The 19587-nt window shown below is 39.0% G+C and overlaps 1 protein-coding gene across 6 annotated transcripts in view; it reads left to right on the top strand.

Annotated features, from left to right (window-relative positions):
• Window positions 1–19587, top strand: part of kcnma1a (potassium large conductance calcium-activated channel, subfamily M, alpha member 1a) — a 199379-nt gene that overhangs the window by 91076 nt on the left and 88716 nt on the right. For all 6 annotated transcript variants that reach the window (XM_066679541.1, XM_066679542.1, XM_066679537.1 and 3 more), the window contains exon 3: window positions 15529–15590. In XM_066679541.1, coding sequence (XP_066535638.1) covers window positions 15529–15590 — 62 coding nt within the window. The remainder of the gene's footprint in view (window positions 1–15528; window positions 15591–19587) is intronic.

Genomic DNA, 19587 nt, shown 5'->3' on the forward strand with positions numbered 1-19587 from the left:
AATTACTCGCTATTTCTAAATTTTGTATCTCAATGTATTTTCAAGTTTAAATCCAGGTTGATTAAGATTACAATATTTATTTTTATTCATTTAGTTATTTATTGTTTTTGGTTTCTGTCAGCATTTCTGATTCTTCCTACATTGTTTTGTCTGTTGTTAAACAAGGCCGTGATTGTTATAGAAATAAAATTGGTCACATGCTTCCTCCACAGGTACAGCAAACATGTCTAAGTGCTGAGGAATAAATTGCCATTTCACTGAATTCTATTCAGCCCTCTGTGAACACATCTGATTCACTATCTGCATTCTACTTTTTGTCTTTGCACTGTATTCATGAGTTGCATGTTTTTGGCATGATCACCATGTTGGGGACAGATTGTCTTGTTTCAGAGTGTATCACTAATGTAAATGAATGGAAAGACAGATACATTTATCTCATACACAACTCCACTCCACTACACACAGAGAAGTCCACCTTTTTTCACATGTGTTTTGTTTGTGTGTAAGAGAATGAGACTACAGTAACAGCATGCAGTCTTCACAAATGTATACAATATTTAATACTGAATGTAAACATTAACAATTTTTCTGCATTTTTTTAACATTAGGCTATGGCTGTTATTCAAAGGTTATTGTGTAAACAATAACATGATTTTACATCTTGTTTTTTTTAGACCCCTCTTGCACAACACTGCTCAGCGTGCTAGCTGACACGGGTGACTGTCAGCTGTGTTCTGCTTTAATAGGCTAAACTGTCCAGTGGTGTTGAATTGGCAGCAGGTTGATTCTTCTGAGACATGAGTCACATGTATCGAAGACAAAAAATTTAAAAGAAAAAAGTTTATAAAATATTCATTGTTTTATTTTTGATTCGTATTTGAAATGAAAATGTGAAACCTTGGAGTAAACTGCACATTTTTGTTAAAATGTTCAATATAATTTAATATATCATTTTGTAGCCTAAATAATATGATAATGATGTCAGCGAGAGTTGCTTTGGCAATTATTTAGTGTTTTGAAAAGTGCCTTTATAATGAAGTGATTTATTGTGGGAAGTGACTTTGTATAGGAAAAGGCCATTGATAGTGGGTTGACATATGTACAGTATAAAGTACAGTAGGCACTGTTATTAATTTGTTCAGGTACTGTTGTCTACTGTTATCCATGTAAATGTTTTTGCCTTAGCCATGTTATCTTCCCTTATGGGCCTGTATGCTGCATCATATAAGCATATGCTGAATCATCATATAAGCCCATGAAGGACTGACAATCAAGGTTATTAAGAGCATGACATCTGTTTGAACACAGACACTGATGATCCAATGTCCTTGCTAAGCACACACCGACCTGCTTGCCTGCACCTCAGGGAGTCAGTCTGAATTCTGGTCACATACTGTATGTCCTCCCACCTTCAAGCTGGACCAATCACAGAGCTTGTCTTTCCTCCATGCGTGACAGGCATCAGCAAAGGCCCATTTTAATATCCATTGGGCTCCTTTAGCCTGGTAATCACTCAAGGTCAGAAAAACAGCTCTGTGGCCCAGCTCTGTGACAAGGTGCCTTATCCTATCAGCTGGAGCTCCTCAGTGTCCTCTCTGAGAAATCAGCTCGGTTTGACACATCATTTTCGTACGTGTCAGCCTGTCAGACAGGCCAGCACTCTCCTCAATATCTGCTGTCACCCTCCGTCTAAGATAAGCTCAATATTGGGACATCCTCTGCCTAGACTATTTTTCATCTGTCTGGATGAGTCCAATCATTCCTATAGTTATGTGACAAAGTAATGGGAAGAGATGCTCATATGTTTGTAGCATCACATTTTTTGAGGATAGAAGGCATTTTGCATTTCAGGTTTTTTTGATACTTGGGCAAATAAGAGCCTGGCCAATATCTACAATTTGTCATTGATCTTGATTTTAAATTGATGAAAAAGAAAAATGTGATATATTTATATTTTAGCCATTAAAGTTATCTGAGATTCTGTCAATAGGTGTAGTGCTAGGGCACCATCTCAAACAAAAGCAGTTGCTTCAGCCATGCCTCCCCACTCCTGTCAGACAAGCAGATGAGCACAACGGAGCTCTTAATATTCACAACAAACCATGCCTTCTCAAGACAGTCACCCATGAAAACAGACATGGAACATTATTCAGTCATCAAGTTACTTACACATCGAGCAGAAGAAACACCCATTCAGAGTGATGCTGGACGCTTTCAGAAGTTCTTAGGGTGCTTTCACCCCTGCTTTGTTTGGAATATTGGAGGTGGTTCTACTCTGGATTAAACCGAACCAAGGTAGAGGGAAAACACTTTTCTGGATGGTTTATAAAATAGAGAGATGGATGTAATCAGGCAATTTACTCACTGCTTTCATTTCAAAAACATGTAAAAAAAAATTGAACTGCACATTGGTAACCAACATCATTGAGTGAGAATCAATTAATATAAAATTTCAGTGGTCATCTTTGTTTTAATGTTCAGAGTACTAGTATTACTGTAGTACATATAATCAATATGTACTACAGTATAATCATTTGATACATATATCAAAACATAAAAAAAAAGTTTCCAGAACATTACTACTTCTTTAACCCAAACCATACACTAGCACACTACACAGTGTACAGTAAAATACTGCACTCAATAGTTTTAGCTGAATGTGGTTTATTTTTAAAATATATTTTTTTACTTATTTATTCATTTTTTTGTAGTGGAATACTTGTATGTTTCTATTAGGTGGACGTTTCATAGTGCATGACATGTTGCAGAACAAAACATCGGGTGGCACAAAGTTTCCAAATGGTGGGACTAACATGCATGTGTAGTCAGCTTGGCTATAAAAACATAATGGGTGTGAATTCATTCTCTGCTCAGAAAGCCTTTACTCCATTATATCTTTTCATAGACATTTGTTTTAGATACACTTTACTGCCAAAAGTTTTTTCTTGTCTGCACATGTATGAATGTGAGTGAAATCCCGTTCTTAATCCATAGCGTTTAATATGATGTCGGCCCACCCTTTGCAGATCTAACACCTTCAACTCTTCTGGGAAGGCTTTCCACAAAGTTTAGGAGTGTGCTTATGGGAAGATTTGGCCATTCTTCCAGAAGTGCCTTTGTGAGGTCAGACACCATTGGACGAGAAGGTCTAGTTTGCATTCTCTGCTGTTCTGTCAGGTATTGGTCAGAACTCTGTGTAGGCCAGTCAAGTTATTCCACACCAAACTTGCTCATGTCTTTAAGGACCTTGCTTTGTGCACTGGTCCGCAGTCATGTTGGAACAGTAAGGGGCCATCCATAAACTGTTCCCACAAAGTTGGGAGTTTGGTCCAAAATTTCTTGGTATGCTGAAGCATGAACTTTACACTTGGCACAATGCAGTCAGACAAGTACTGTTCTCATGGCAACTTTCAAACCCAAGCTCGTCCATCAGTTTGCAGTGCAAGGTGAAGAACTGTGATTCGTCACTCCAGAGAACACGTCTTCGCTGCTCTAGAGCCCAGTTGCATGTACCTTAAACTGCTGCATCAGGCGCTTTGCATTGCACTTGGTGATATAAGACTTGGATGCTGCTGCTTGGCCATGGAATCCCATTCTGTAAAGCTCTCTACACACTGTCCTTGAGCTAATCTGAAGGCCACAAGAAGCTTGGAGGTCTGTAGCGATTGACCGAAATTTGAAGCAGATACCTATGCTAACTATGCGCCTGAGCTGCATTCCCAATCACTTCCAGTTTGTTATTATTCCACTGACAGTTGACTGGAATATTTAGTACAGAGGAAATTTTACAAATGGACTTTTTGCCCAAGTGGCATCCTATCCTATGCTGGAATTCACTGAGGTCCTGTGAGTGACCCATTCTTTTACAAGTGTTTGTAGAAGCACTCTGCATGATTATCCACCTGTGGCCATGGAAGTGGCTGGAACATCTGAATTCAGTGATTTGACTGGGTGAGTTAATACATTTCACAGTTTAGTGTATTTGCTGCAATATTAACATTTTAATTTTACAGTTTAACCTCAGCCACACTTTACTGACATATGTTTGCCAGTCACAAATGTCAAATATAAAATTTCAAGAACAAAGGGCATAAAACAGCAAAGTCTTTACAAAAATAAACACAAGGGTGCAACAGGGAGCTCCTTGTGTGTTGATGAATGGGCTGCAGAACAAAGAATAGCATAGGTCTGAATTGGATATATATCTACTTGTTTGCATGAAGGAGCATTCCTTCTAGAGACAACCAGTTAGTACACTTCATAATGAGCTTGACTATGTTAAATTTTAGTGATCAGTCCAAATGCAGCATTGACCAGTGGCATAAATTTTGAGCCCCAGATGTTTCTCCAGATCCTCCTTGTTTCATCTGCTGGTTTCTCTCATTTTATCCGTTAATCACTCATCTGCAAGACTGATATAGTATTTCATTATCACTTTCCACCTGTCAGAGATTCAAAAGAAGTTGCATACTGCTATAGTTACCCATTAAGGTAAAATGCATTTATATAAGCTGCATGCAGAAAGACTTCATTTGCAATATTTATTTTCAATTATGTGTTTATAACTTTCTTGAAATTGTTGTTCACTGACCACAGATAAAAAAAGCTGCTACATTAAATAGCTCCTTTTTCCAGGATCTGGAAATAAAACTCTGAAAGGAAATCAATACTAAACACATGAAACAGTGACAAGGTATTTTGGGGCAGCAGGCCTGTTTGTTTTTAATTTTTGTTAATATCTTGCACTTTAATTTATTTTTCTTAGTTTGTGTTAAATGACCATTGTGACAAATGACCATTCAATGACAATTCTTTCTGTCAAAGACTGATTATGCTGGCAAAAATTCTATAGACACTATAGATAATAAAATATTTAGGCCATATAATCAGCATTACATATTTGTACACATTTACATATACTATATGGACAAAAGTATTGGGACTCTCATACATGTTATACATACAGAATGGAGTTGGTCCCGCCTTTACAGCTACAAAAGCCTTCTACAAGATTTTGGATTGTGTCTGTGGGAACTTTGGTCCATTTATCCGATAGAGCATTTGTGAGGTTGGGCACTGATGTTGGATGAGAGTGCTTGGCTCACAATCTCTGTCCCATTTCATCATAAACCACTCAGCATTGTATTCATGGGGTTGATGTCAGGGCTCAGTGTGTAGGCCAGTCAAGATTTTCCACATTGCACACACACACCAATGCCTTTATGGACCTTGTTTTGTGCACTAATAGTCATTCTGGAACACAAAAAGGCATTCCCCAAACTGGTCCTTCAAAGTTGGAAGCATGCAGTTGTACAGAATATCTTGGTGTGCTGAAGCATTAAGCTTTCCCTTCCTTAGAATTAAGAGGCCTAGGTCAACCCCTGAAAAAAAAAAGTGTGTGTTTCTGGGTACAGTTAAAGTTACACTACGCTTGGTTATCGGAGCACCAGAAGTTACAGTCCAGTACAATTCCAGAAGTCATCTCTTTTACACAGCTTTATGAAAGCTAGAAATCTCTGAAATAGGCTAGTTCATCTAGTCTGGACCTGATCTATATGAAACCAAGACATTAAACTCCAGTTTGTGGTACAGCTGTTTTGCTTAAGTGCTAGAAATAAGGGCACTTATTCATTCTAAAGTTGAAAGAGAGGTTGAAATATGTTATCAAACGCAAAACGCATAGTGGGTTTTTGTGTGTGTGCGTTCATGTGCTAAATTCTACAGTAAATAGCTGTATTTCTTTGATAGATACATGTTTCATTTCACAGTGCACATATTTTCCCCTTGTTATATCCAGTGTTGTTTGAAATTATTCTCACTGTATTGCATTATTTTAGCAAGCACTGTGAGCTCTGTTTGTGTTATGTTTGTGTTATTTCGGGGTAGATTAGTTGAGCTAACATTCGGCATCTCTTTAAATCAATGCCGCATTACCTGCTGTGAGGGTAATTGGCAGCCAGTGTCCAGTAGGTGACATTTCCCATGGAGTCAGGTGGTGAATTATTCACCAGTCTACACAGCAAACACTGCTCTGCTCATGCTCAAGCTAGAGCAGGCTTTTTGCTCTGTTTTTTTCTTTAATCATGAGGTAGAAAAAAAAGTTTAATGTTTGTATTCCCCACATGCCATCTGATAGTTTACAATGAGTGAAGGGGATTGATTTTCCTCTTGTTTGTGTGTAGATTGAGTAAATGTGAATATTTGTGCTGTAACATCCAGATGTGTATTGATAAATATTGAAATGTGTTTGCTGTACACAGATTAGAGCTGCTTAATTCTGTAGATATTGGCCTTTTCTCTGCAGTCATGTTCAATAGCCTATAAAAAACAGCAATCTCCCTTTATTCGTCAGAATAGACTTTTGTTGTTACTGTGCTTTTAAGATGGATATACATTAAGCATTTCTGTACTTATTGTTTCCTTATATACATTATATAGACTGGGTGTGTTTATATAATACATGAATACACCAGTTAACCATAACATTATGCTCACTGTTCATTCTCTCAGGTCCACCGTCCTTAAAGGAGCACTTTGCAGTTCTACAATTACTGACTATGGTCCAGCGGTTGCTCTGCTTACTTTTGTTGCTGTTCTTCATAAGCCAGGACCACCACAGAGAAAGTTTGATTTTGGGCGGGGGATCATGGTGGTGTTTTATTGTATGTTGTGCTGGTACGAATAGATCAAATTGAGATTCTACGTTCGCCAAAAAACCTAGTCTTAAAATGTATATGAATCCGTTTATTAAAATATATTTAATATTTATTTGTATTCAATTCTTATTCCTGTTATCAACCAGGCAAGTGTAGAACGAGACTTGGAAAAAAAAAAAAAAAAAAAAAAACAGTCAAGAAAAGGGTAAAAAAATTTGTATCCTCTATGATGATCATTTTATTCACAATATGGACAAAACATGAACATTGCCATTATGTTGCATTATTTGATGAAGATGCAATACGTTATAAGTGCACTGATGAATCAATAATATTACATTGGTTATTGGTCAAGGATCTTGAAACACACACAGCATTGAAACAGGAATTGGTGAGCTCACATACACTGTGACTCACACTAGCTTTCTTTGATGTGAATAATGTCATTATTGATAAACAAAGAGTATATTTTGCGGCCCAATCATAAAGCTGAGGCTTTTATGACTTTAGCAAATAACATTGATATATTTGGTATACATCCTTTCCAACCAATTTATTACAGTCAGTGGCCAGTGGTCATCGGAATAATGGAGATGCACCATTTATGAAGGTCTGAGGATCAGACTGTGTTGCTGCCTCTCTGCTATTCTGATTGACGTCACTGAGACTGAAGCACACCAGGCAGCAGGCAAAGGCTCCTGCAGGGGCTCTCCCTTGGTGTTTAGTGTAGGTGAACTCTGCATTCACATCCCTCTACAGGCTCTCTCCAGGGAGCTTCCTTTGTGTGCAAACTCTGATGGTTGTCTTTTCTAAAGTGGGGGATGCTTTCTAGGATTTGGGTCAAGTATTTGCTGATCTGTCCCATTCACATACACATTTGTCATAATCTGCTTGATATTTTCCTGCTTGAGGTGTTCTTCACTAATTATTTGACACATCGATTCTAAATTAGCACAGTAAATCTGACCTCATAGCATACAGTTAATACGTTTACTACTGTTTTCTGTCTTGTTTGGTAGAGAAATTTTTGTAGCCACTCCCAATACAACCTATTACTGCTTTTTATTCACATCATGTCTAAGAAACAGGAAAAAGCTGAAGCATGACCATGCTGTTAGGTTTGTGGAAAGCTAGCCTCAACCAGTCACATCAGTCTTGAGTTCCTAAATGACATCTGGATTTGGTACAATATAACAGAGGAATTTAGGAGAGAGTGGTTGTGCAAGCCATGCGTGAAGGAAGAAGGAAGTTAATCCAGCCTTGTCACACTCTCCTTTCACTGAGGGAAGCCTGAGCTCTACCTCTGGATGTTACTCTTGGTGACATTGTTGCCTAGCGATAGAAGGTAGTGGAAAACTATGTTTGGTAGATGTGGGGATTTTCCCCCTCTATTTATTAATTGGTTTCATTCTTGTGACCTTTTTTCTTACAGTAGCCATATTAATATCTGCCCTCAGCCTCACCTCTCCAGGTGGCCAAAGGTTAAGGATTAAGATGGCCTTCTCAGTTCTGACAGAGAAGAAATGTTCAAGATTTACATTGTTATATTAAGGATTGCAATTCATATGCAGTTCTCATTTGTTTAGTGTTTGCCTACATACTGGATAACACAAGAAGTTCATTTGAGAAAACAAAGTGACTATGAGAATTTGAGCACTACAGTGGCATAATCACAGTTAATCACTCTGGTTAACAATATGTTAACAATATGTTAACAATATTTGTATAAAATTTAATAAAGCTCTCTGCACCAGTGAAAATGTAAATGGTTAATATATTAGATTGCCAATTATTAAATTATAAAAATAATTAATTGGCATTGTTTGAAACAGTGATATGACATGCAACAGATTAATAGTGCAGTTTTGTCATTACCTTTACATGTACAGCCCCTGCTCTGCTCTCACATTGGTAGTGTGTTGTCCTCATCTTATTATGGGAATACGACATACCCATAGCTCATTTACTTGGCTTTGAATCTGAATTGTTTTACATTCTCTTTTAATTTCACTCTCCTTTGTCCTCAATATCTGCCCTTAATGTGAAGAGACTTGCCTGCAAACAAGCATGCATCAGCTGCCATTTAAATTATGTATGCGTTTGGTTAATGTGTCCACTGGAAGGACTGGTCAGAGAGAAGTCAAAATAGAATAAGCTAAATTCCATTTTAAAAGCAGAACAATGTAAATGCTTTAATGACAGAATTCAGATTTTGTTTTTAATATTGAAAACACCACAGCAAAGCATTGGTTCCATTCGTGCAATACACTTGATACCAAAAGCATTATATTGCAAAAACGAACCTGTTAATTACCTGTATCATTGTTTAAGCTTAATTAACATAGCAATGTTTTAAATCTAATGTATTCTAATATTTTTCTTTTTGGTAGTGGCAAAATGTTTACCCATTTTCTTCTGTAGTTTAGTCATTGCTGTTTCTAAATGTTGTCTTAGTCAAACAGGCTACAATACTGAGTGGTTGAAGTCTAGCATTAAAAGCCAGCCACACATCCTTTTAAATGACCACCAGCACAATGTCGGCAGATTTACAAACTTGAAGGAGAATATAACTCGAAATTCTGTTACAGTTCAAAGGCAGCTGTTGTGGCTAGCATCGGTTTGAGTGATTAGGGATAAGCAAAGGGCATCGTACCCACCCAGAGGGTGTAGATACAGTTGTACTCTCTTGCACAGTGGCACATGGCTATGGTTTCTCCAACAGTCAAACATGATTTCTTGACACTAAAGTCAATACAGTAGTGGTTAGGAATCTATAAGCTCAAAGGTTTAATAAAAATATATCTTTACTAAATACGTATAACGTTGTTCTAAAAGTTCAGACAAAATGATTAACAGTGAGACAATGGTTAACAAGTATAAATCCCTATATTATAATCCTAGCATTTGCAAAATATATAAAAATGGTTTTATTTTATGTTGATTACAACGGAGCAGGTAGTGTCACAGTCACACAGCTCCAGGGACCTGGAGGTTGTGGGTTCGATTCCTGCTCCGGGTGACTGTCTGTGAGGAGTTGGTGTGTTCTCCCCGTGTCTGCGTGGGTTTCCTCCGGGTGCTCCGGTTTCCTCCCACGGTCCAAAAACATATGTTGGTAGGTGGATTGGCGACTCCAAAATGTGTGTGTCTGTGTTGCCCTGTGAAGGACTGGCGCCCCCTCCAGGGTGTATTCCCCGCCTTGCGCCCAATGATTCCAAGTAGGCTCTAGACCCACCGTGACCCTGAATTGGATAAGCGGTTACAGATAATGAATGATTTGTCTGGTGGCAGAATACAAATTAGCATTATAAATGATGAATCGAAAGTTGGAATTAAATTATATATCATTCTGTTATGTTTTACAAGAGCTAAACTAATCTGTTTTGCAGCAAGTAGAAATAAGGGAAACATTGGATAACATCTTGGCCAACCTACTCTAGGAGTAGAGGGCAACTATTAGTCTGTATGTTTTAGTTCATATGCAGGAGTGCAGGGGTGTATGCACATAGGGTGTAGGGTGGGGTCATGTTTGTGTTGGATCATGTGAGATTTCTTCATGTTCTCTTTTTGACAACCTGTTAATACCCATCTCATGATGCAACCTGAAATGACAGACTGCCGTCATGCTATATTAGATTCAATATCTCTTTAGCACCGTCGCTTCCCCTTGTAATTGATCTCATGTTGATACTGTACAGCTCCACAGCACCAGAGCTGGGAAGGCAGTAAACATTAGTCGCCAGTTTTCATAGCCTCATTAAACCTTTTATTTCTGTACTTTCAATGCAGTTTATTGGAAATATACAAGGGTAATTGGCCAGGGTCACATTTTCTAAATCTTAGTTCCAACATCTTATTTGAATGTACCTCGTGTTTCTCGGATTTGCTAGATACAAATATCCATTGTCCTGCAAGTAGGCTGCTCTGTTAAAGAACATGAAATTGTATTAAATATACAAAGAGTGTATTCAAAATAGTTATAAGATTAATATACATTTTTCACATTTTAAACAATCCTCTGTGTTAGTGTTGATGCAGATATTTTGAGTGATGTAAACCATAGAATATATATATATATATATATAGATGGAGTCATGGATCTAATGGCAGTCCTGTTGAGAGGAGTTGAAGTGACATTTGTGATTCAGAACTAATCAGCTAGTAAGGGTATCTGATCTCAATAATGCCTCATGGCTGAGCACAATCAGATCCTCATAGTAATGTTGCAACATCTTGGATGAAGTCTTTTCAGGAAGAGGAAGTTACTGAAACACTCCCTGGGTGCTTTTCCACTGTGTGGGAAAGGCTCGGATCGCTTTTAGCTTGTCTCTTTATAGCTTGTCCACTAACACAGCTCCTCCACAAAATGGAGCCAGTGATGTTGCAAAACCCCGTCTCAAACAGGAACCGCAGGCTTTGACAATCACAACAGCAACTGCGGTAAAGTTAGGTGCTGTTTATTCGTAGTATATTCGCTTGTTGATTTTGTTTTTTGAACTAAACATGGCTCCCAGTTCTCACAGATCAGTTTTCCTTTTTGCATGTTTGGCTTTCGCTGCAGAGTTTCTTTTAAACCTCTTCACAACACCTCAAGGTAATATTAGAAGCTGCCATTGTGAGTCGTATAAAAATATTGTGAAAGCTGTAACTTCAGAGAATTTACAAGTGGCGAGTTTGTGCTGGAGCTGCATTTTTTGGTGATTGACAGATCTCTCTGGCCAATCAGTGCTCTGTAGGGTTTATACGTCATGTTTGAGTACCTACTTGACTTGGTTGAAACCGTAACCGAGCAGGGACTGAAAAAGTACCTGGTTCCAGTGACCAGGGACAAGATTTGGCCAGTGGAAAGCAGAAGAGGCAAGCTGTGTAGGTTTCATGCAGAGGAAAAGCACCATTATTTTCAGAAGACATGTTGGTTGAGTATGTGTCCATAAACATTTGGTCACAGTGTATTTCAGACTAATAAACCTTGTCAAAATTCTGTTAATGATACTGAATTTTCCATTCATTTTGAATTTTCTGCCTAGTCTGGTGTGCTGTCGTTGTTGAAATGGCTTTGGCTTTGCAGTGGCTCAGCACACTGATAGCACACCAGTGTTGTTTCTAGCTGAATACCTGGGTCAGGGTAAAGAAGAGTGTCCTAACTATCATCAGCTCATAGGCAAGTGCTCACTGTGTAGCATTTTAGTTATTTAGAGTCCCAAGCACACTACTACCCCTAACCCTCAAGGAGTGTGTGTGTGTATGTGTGTGTGTGCATTGTATGTGCATGCAATATTACAATGTATGTCATTTTGTTTCTTTTTTTTTTTTTCCATTTTAAATATTGAAGAACATGCCCTCTGCCTTCTTTCCTGATTCTGTTATGCTTTTTTAATGGCAATTTTTTTCAAATGGAATGCATTTAAATCCATCCCTAGAACAAGTTCACTGTGCCATCTTGAACACTGCCCCATCTTATGGAACTTTGAACCTCTTTTAAAGTCTTTTCTAGGGGGAAAGACATGAGCCAGTCCAAAAAGGACTTATTGTTGTACCATTTCTCCAGGTCTGAACACTGTTTACAGCAAAAGGGGTGTGTGTGTGTGCTGCTGTGGTACTGGGTGGAATGTACTGGTCACTGTGCTCAGTATCTCTCTGGTTGTGCAGTGTCTCTAACTACAGGCTGCTTAGCTCTCTTTCCACAGGCTGTTACCCACTGGAACTCTCCATCGCTCAGACAAAGAAGCCTCATTAATAATGCAGCGAGTAGTTTTTACATTAGACAATGTAAGATACCATTCTAAATGAACACTGAAAATAACCGGCCCATGATCATCTATAATAGATGGTGTGATCCTGCTCTTTGGAGAGTCTGTTGTGTAATGCTTAAGCCAGACTGAGTGGACAATTGTGAGTAGAAACAGAACAATTCATATGTGCGAGTTTCCGAGGAGTGTTTATGTAGAATGGAGAATGGTATTAATTAAAGTGTTTGCGTTTGTCTAACAAGGAATTTCTTGATCATACTTATTGATCTCAGTAGTATGGCAAAGCTGGTTAATGCCATTTTATGCTGTAAATTTCAGTGAGTTTGAAACTAACACTTAATAAGTATAGGTAATAAGCTGTTGGCTGTAATTCTGAGAAAAGAATTATAACAACAACACTTTATTCATTCATTATCTGTAACCCTTATCCAGTTCAGAGTTGCGGTGGGTCCAGAGCCTACCTGGAATCATTGGGCACAAGGTGGGAATACACCCTAGAGGGGGTGCCAGTCCTTCACAGGGCAACACACACCAATCCACGTACCAACATGTGTTTTTGGACCGTGGGAGGAAACCGGAGCACCCAGAGAAAACCCACACAGAGACAGGGAGAACACACCAACTCCTCACAGACAGTCACCCAGAGCGGGAATCGAACCCACAACCTCCAGGTCCCTGGAGCTGTGTGACTGCGACACTGCCGTGCCACTGACACTTTATTATTCATTGGAAAATAATATATTATTCAGCGGAATATTGCTCTCATGTGTAGGGTCCAGTTTTTTATAAATATGCATACTGTAAAATTTCTGCATGAAATCATCAGCTGTAATAGTGGAAACTAGTGTGAAACACATTAATTTACATTGGCTGCTTATATGACTTAAATTAGCTGTGAGGTTAACTGGGTTAAACAAAACAGAATCTTGCTAGTCTCAGTTTAGATGCACAGGGCTGAAGGATTCCAACCCTGTGTTGAATTATTTGAAGAGATCCCAACCACTGACCTGACATGCTGTCAACTTCATTGTTGGCAATACAAACACACAATGTTGAGCTGCTCACTCTCCAGTGTTAAAAGTTTGAGGCGTCTACACACAGATGCAGCTCTTTTGACTTTGGAGAGCAGGCCAGGACCTTCTTCAGTTTCACCCTTCAGCACATTAGCAGGAGCTTTTCCATTCAGACGAAACTAAACCTTCACAAGGGAGGGAATCTATTCCATCACCGCTTTTAAAAAGAAACCTGTTATCTGCACCAGCCTTTCTTTGATTTCCTTGAGATTAAAAGACTAATGTGTGGCGTGATGTGTTTTTTTGTGTGTGTTTGTAGAAATGCTAGATAAAATTTAAGTATTTTTTTATTTTAATATTTATAATAAAAAGCTAATTTATATTTATAATAAAATGCTAATTTATATTTATAATAAAATGCTAATTTATTTTAACGTAATTCTTGCTCACAGACTCAGACTCACACTCTGATTTTAGTGCAGTGGATTTGCATTACTGTTTTATCGAGTGTGATTTTGTAGTGTTGTTGAAGTTCAGATGCTGGAAACTGGCCTAGAAGTTGCAGCAGTTCCTTAATTAGGGCTTTATCTAAATTGCAGGGATTCCAAGATAAAATGGTGGTCTGCCAAAAAAAAAAAAAATCAAGTTAATTGAATAGACATGTTTAAAGAGGGCTTCAGAATGTTTCAGCTTCTGAGTCATAAGGAGCTGTGAAATCTTCCCTTTGTGTGTAGAACTACAAATCTTTATTTCACTTATGATAATAAGTGAAAGCACAGTTGCACAAGATATAGATTTTAAAATTAAATATTCTTATATGGCAGTACTTTCTTTATGGCACAGTGGGGACTTGCGGTTCTAGGATCAGCTGTGTTCACCCAGTGTGGGGTTCCTCTGGGTTCTTGTGTTTGCTCTTACAATCCAAAACCACTTCTTTAAAGGTGAATTGACTGTGCAAAACGATACACAGGTCTGAGCATGTGATTGTGTGGGCGAGTATGTGTGATGACTTGTGAAGGACAGGCATGCTTTTTTCTTTTTAAGCCTCTCCACCAAAACCTCAGATGGGTTTTGCTGTTTCTTTGTCCATGTAGCAGTTATAAATGTGGTAGCATTGGCTCCTCAAGGAGTGTCCTTACACCTGTACATCATTCTGACACCACACACGCACCGCTTAGCATATCGGTGTTAGTCTTCAGTAGAAGTGTCTCGAGTCAGGTTACTGTGGGATGTCGCTCTTTAATAGATAAAACATTAGGTAAGCTGAGCTGATAGTGTGTGCGCACATTCTGCTGTGCCATGGACCACAGCATAGCAGTCATTTGATAGGGGCAGTTTCTCTTTCACTTGATCAGGGGATAATGTCCATCTCACGTGCAGCAGCTCAGAAAAGATCAAATGATTTGACCTCTGGGTATTGCGCTCCACTGGACTGCAGCCACTGCTTCTGCAGGACCACAGGGTTTTCCTCTCTGTCCACTCACTGACTGACCACAACCTGGATGAAAGTGAGCTGTGTCAGAGCTGCTTAGCTGTGACACACACACACACAGACACACTGCTGTGGAGGAGGTAGGCTATCTTTGATAAAAAGCAGCTGTTTCTCCCTCTTACAGGAGGCTGGTTTTCAACAAAGTTTGTTAAAAAACATGACAAAAACGCTTAATAACAACAGAAGCATCATACTTTCTTTTACTTTCCTTTCTGTGCGCTATGTGATGTTTCCTTTCATTGTGACTAAGATTTATATCATATTTCATATCACTCTCAAAGAAACACAAGTCTGTCTTTATTGTTAAAGGCAATAAAAAATGTTAATATTTATGTTAATGATCTATGATGTTTATGAAGTGAAAATGTTTGTGTTTATTTTGCACATGAAGCTTAATGAAAAACGAAAAACAGACTGAGAAATAACATAATGGAGATGGATATAATGTTTTTTTCTGTTTAAATTGTAGAGGTAAAATAATAGTAGTGCCAGTTTATATTCAGAGGTTACTCATATTTGTATGAAATGTGTTTTGTGCTATTGTACATATTGTAAAAATATATGGTAGCATTCTCAGTGTACCATCACTACCTTCTTTTCTTTCTCTTGTATCCCTCCAGGTGGTGTTAGTGTTTGCACTCAGTATTGGAGCTCTTGGAATATACTTCATAGACTCGTCAGAGTAAGTACTACACTTTTGTAGCTCTTAAATGATTTAATAAGGTTGAGCTGAGATTGAAGGCTGTAACTATGCGTGTATTAAACTGGAAAAGAATATTCTCTTGAGTCCTCTCCTGTGAAATAGCATAGAGTTCAACAGATTTAGCAAATCCTAAATACGTTTGTTTTAAAATTTTAATGCATCTTAAGTTGGTTAATCTTTGCTGACGATATGGCCCCGTCCCTTGTGCTTGGTTGCTAGCTAGCTCATAAGCACAGCACATTTTCCTTGGTCCAAGGGTCAGGTACATCTCAGCCTTATTGAAAAGGACCTGTAAAGGATCTGTAAGAGCTATGCTTGAGCCGAGTGGCTAATGAAGAAACTCACTGGATAATTGTGTTAGTACAGATCACAGGTCGAGTATATTTCTCTGCTATTTTCCAATGTAGGTAATGGTACCACATTTTAATGATCCCTCTATTATCTGATATGTGCAGTGTGCCATTAAAGAATTCTCTACCTTTGTTCTGTGCCCAGTGGAATATAGGACTTTAAATTCATTCTTGGTATGACATGATTATTTTGTCAATGGCAGCCAAGTGAATCAGTTTCCATGGTTACATCAGGCTGAGCATCTCTGGTGCCCGCCCCTCCTCCCTCATGCTCCTTAGAGACAGGTGTGCTGTTCGTTTGCCCAGCTGTTGCCCAGGAAACCAGGTATCACTGTTTGCAAATGGAACTCATTTTTCCTGATCCTGTGTACCTCCTGTCATCTTGCCTTGAGGGAAGCAGTGACTCAGTGGATAAACGCTTAATACCAGTAAGTGGAAGGTTGCAAACTTGAATCCTTGATTTGACATTAGGGGATTTTAACATAGTAACACAGGGCTGATAGCTTTTAATGTTTATTGTTGACCCAGGACCCAGGAGCAAGAGCGTTCACTTGTACCAGCTCTTCTCACAGATGAATTGTGAATCTGCCTAGTGAATCTTCCTGCATTGCAGGAATTGTGAGTCTTGTGGCAGCTATTGAACAAGCATTATAGCCAGTGTAGATTGTAGTTTAGCACTGGTAAAGACTGATTTCCCAATTCAAACAAATCTTCTAATCTGAATTGTTATAGACAACAGCAAACACAGTCTTCATGTTTTATATATTCTCACATCCTCATGTTTTCTGGCAGCCTGTTATGTTTACTGAAGATAACATTCATTCATTTGTTCACTGATTGTCTGTAGCCGCTTATCCAGTTCTGGGTGGTGGTTGTGCCCAGTTCGGGAATCACTGGGCACAAGGCAGGAACACACCTTGGAGGGGGGGCACGAGTCCTTCACAGGGCAACACACACTCACACATTCACTCACAGCTAGGGACAATCTTGAGTTGCCAATCCACCTACCAACATGTGTTTTTGGACCGTGGGAGGAAACGGGAGCACCCGGAGGAAAGCCACAAGGAAACAGGGAGAACACACCAAACTCCTCACAGACAGTCACCCAGAGTGGGACTTTAACCCACAACCTCCAGGTCCCTGGAGCTGTGTGACTGTGACACTACCTGCTGCACCACAGTGCCGCCCTGAAGATAATATTGTTTTATTAATTTGTAAATTTGTTGTTTAATTTTATGACACACACAGTATGCACTATGTACAGCTAAACCTGCAGTGTTTGAAACTGCTTCAACATCTAGACCTTAATGTGTCACAGTGAATTTGTAAAATAACTGGTGTCCCCTCTAGACTTTGTAGCCTGCAGACTGTTTTCTTTTGTCCAGTGGCTACACTGTACACATTATAGGTGCCACAATGGATTCTGTTCTGAATGGGGGGCAGTTTTAATCTAAGCTCTGTGTGAGTGAATGAATGTTGAAATTGTTTCTCAGTGTGTCTCCAGTCACGCATGTAAAGGGACAGATAAAGTGGGCATCTCTGTGGGCCTGTTGCTGAGTTGACTGCCTCAGTCAGTACACAGGAGCAAAGCTGGCCGTGATGGAAATTTTTAATCCCTATAATGCCAGGGTCAGGATTTTAGAGGAGCTAAAGCAGCCGACAAGCTTCTGTATTTATGCATCATTCCACAAACCCAAGCTGGCATCTCAATTTCTGACAACACATATCTTGTTGTGTGATACACAGCATTTGGCATATGGTCTATAGCTTGACATTGCTGGTTGTGATTAGTTCTCTCCATCAGCTTAGCAGTCAGAAAAGTAGGAATTATAGAAGAGACTTAAGTCACTTTAAAATGAGGGGATAAGCCAGATTATGAAACCAGATGATGAAAAACAGCACTGGAAATTAACCCATTGTCTTTTAAATGTTGGGTTCTCTGTCAGTGGAACACTTTCTGGTAAGCAGGCTTTTGGGAGAAGCTACTGTATTTTGAGCTTTGATTGACATTTGACAGACTAATCCTGTTCTGATTTACTGTGCTGTGTGAAGTCTGGTCCGGTCTGGTGACTGGGCAGGTGTCATAGTAAAGCTCTAGGGCTAAACGTTTCCAATAGGGTTGTTGTAAAAACTAGAGCTATTTATAACCTCAGCCTAAGTTTACTGTCATTCAATTCAAATACACAGTGAAATTAAATTGCATGCAGTAAAAATTGCATGAATATATCACAGAATGATCCCTTTATTAACAAGTATAATACACTATTTATTTCCCTCTTTCACTGAAACAATGAAAAGGCCAAAAAGAAGTAATATCTTTGAACCAGTCGCAGGTTTGATTTGTGTGTGTGGGGCTCTGGTTAGAGTGTGAACCAATTCTCAAGCAGACTTCCAAGTAATCATCAGTGCTGACAGATATTTGGACTTCATTGTCTTTATGTGGAAAAAATGCGGATTCGCATTATTTAAATGGCTCGATCAACCAAAGTGATCATGATAGATGCATTGGGAACCCCTGCTGTATAACATGTATGCATTATCCCAGTACATACTATAACATTTATTGATACTTGTTCTTTTATATCTCGACATGTAAAACACCTTATGGCATGTGATTATATATGCAAGGGCCTATGGGACCTGAAAAACACATTAGGAAACCAAATGCTTGCTTTTTCACCATCCAGTCATATGTGAATGAATATTGCAGAAATTGCAGAAGTAATTACATGACCATAATACTTTTCACCGACATGTTCTGTTTCACTAGAAAATATGTCACGTTAAAGAAGTAAAATGGTGACTGTTGATTTACAGTGTTGTTGATGTATTTACTGGGTTGGAGAATATTGCCTTTCTGTGAGAGAATAAAGTACAAAAAAAAAAGGTGTGGTGTCTTAAAACAGTATTTATACCTCTGTGTATGTGGTGGTGTCTCTCTGTTCTCATTTATCTAAGGATAGAACTAGGACATTTGTCACTATCCTCCTCACCCTTTCACCTGGGTCTGCTTTGAATCAGGCTGTTGCAGCTGCGCTGGGTGCTGGGACCTGCCCTTAATCTAAACATGGTGAACCTATAGAGTTAGGCCCTTAGTCCAGTTCTGTTCTGTACCGGCTAAACACCCCCCTGCTCCTATTTTCCTTGTAGAGAGATGTGTGCAGCTTCTCTGCACTCTCCATAGCTAACTGTGATAACGCTCTTCAGCTGACCTCTGTGGCTAGCATGACTCAAAGGGTAATGTCTTGGTAGTGGATCGTCAGAAGGTATTTTATTGGAGAACTGTTAGCAACAGAACTGTCTCTGTTAATCTGGAAAAAAAACTCACTTAGATTTATCTGTTTGTATATAGAACCTAAATACAAAAGAAAAACATGACAAATGCATCTTGCCAGTGGTGCACAAATGGACAGTCTAATGGTTCATTTAAAAAGCCATCAGGGAACAGCTCAAGTCTAACGTTTTGAGTGATTCTAAGATGATGGTACCTCCCTAAGGTAACTCAAAATGTGTTGAAGGGTAAAAAGCTATATTGGCAGGGAAGGGGTGGGTGGGGGGTTTTGCTGTGAGAAGATGAGCTTTTATCTCTGCTTCAGTGGTCATGCCTACCTCTCAGGGGGGCACTT

The sequence above is a fragment of the Hoplias malabaricus genome, chromosome 8 (genome assembly GCF_029633855.1).
Source record: "Hoplias malabaricus isolate fHopMal1 chromosome 8, fHopMal1.hap1, whole genome shotgun sequence".
NCBI lineage: Eukaryota > Metazoa > Chordata > Actinopteri > Characiformes > Erythrinidae > Hoplias > Hoplias malabaricus.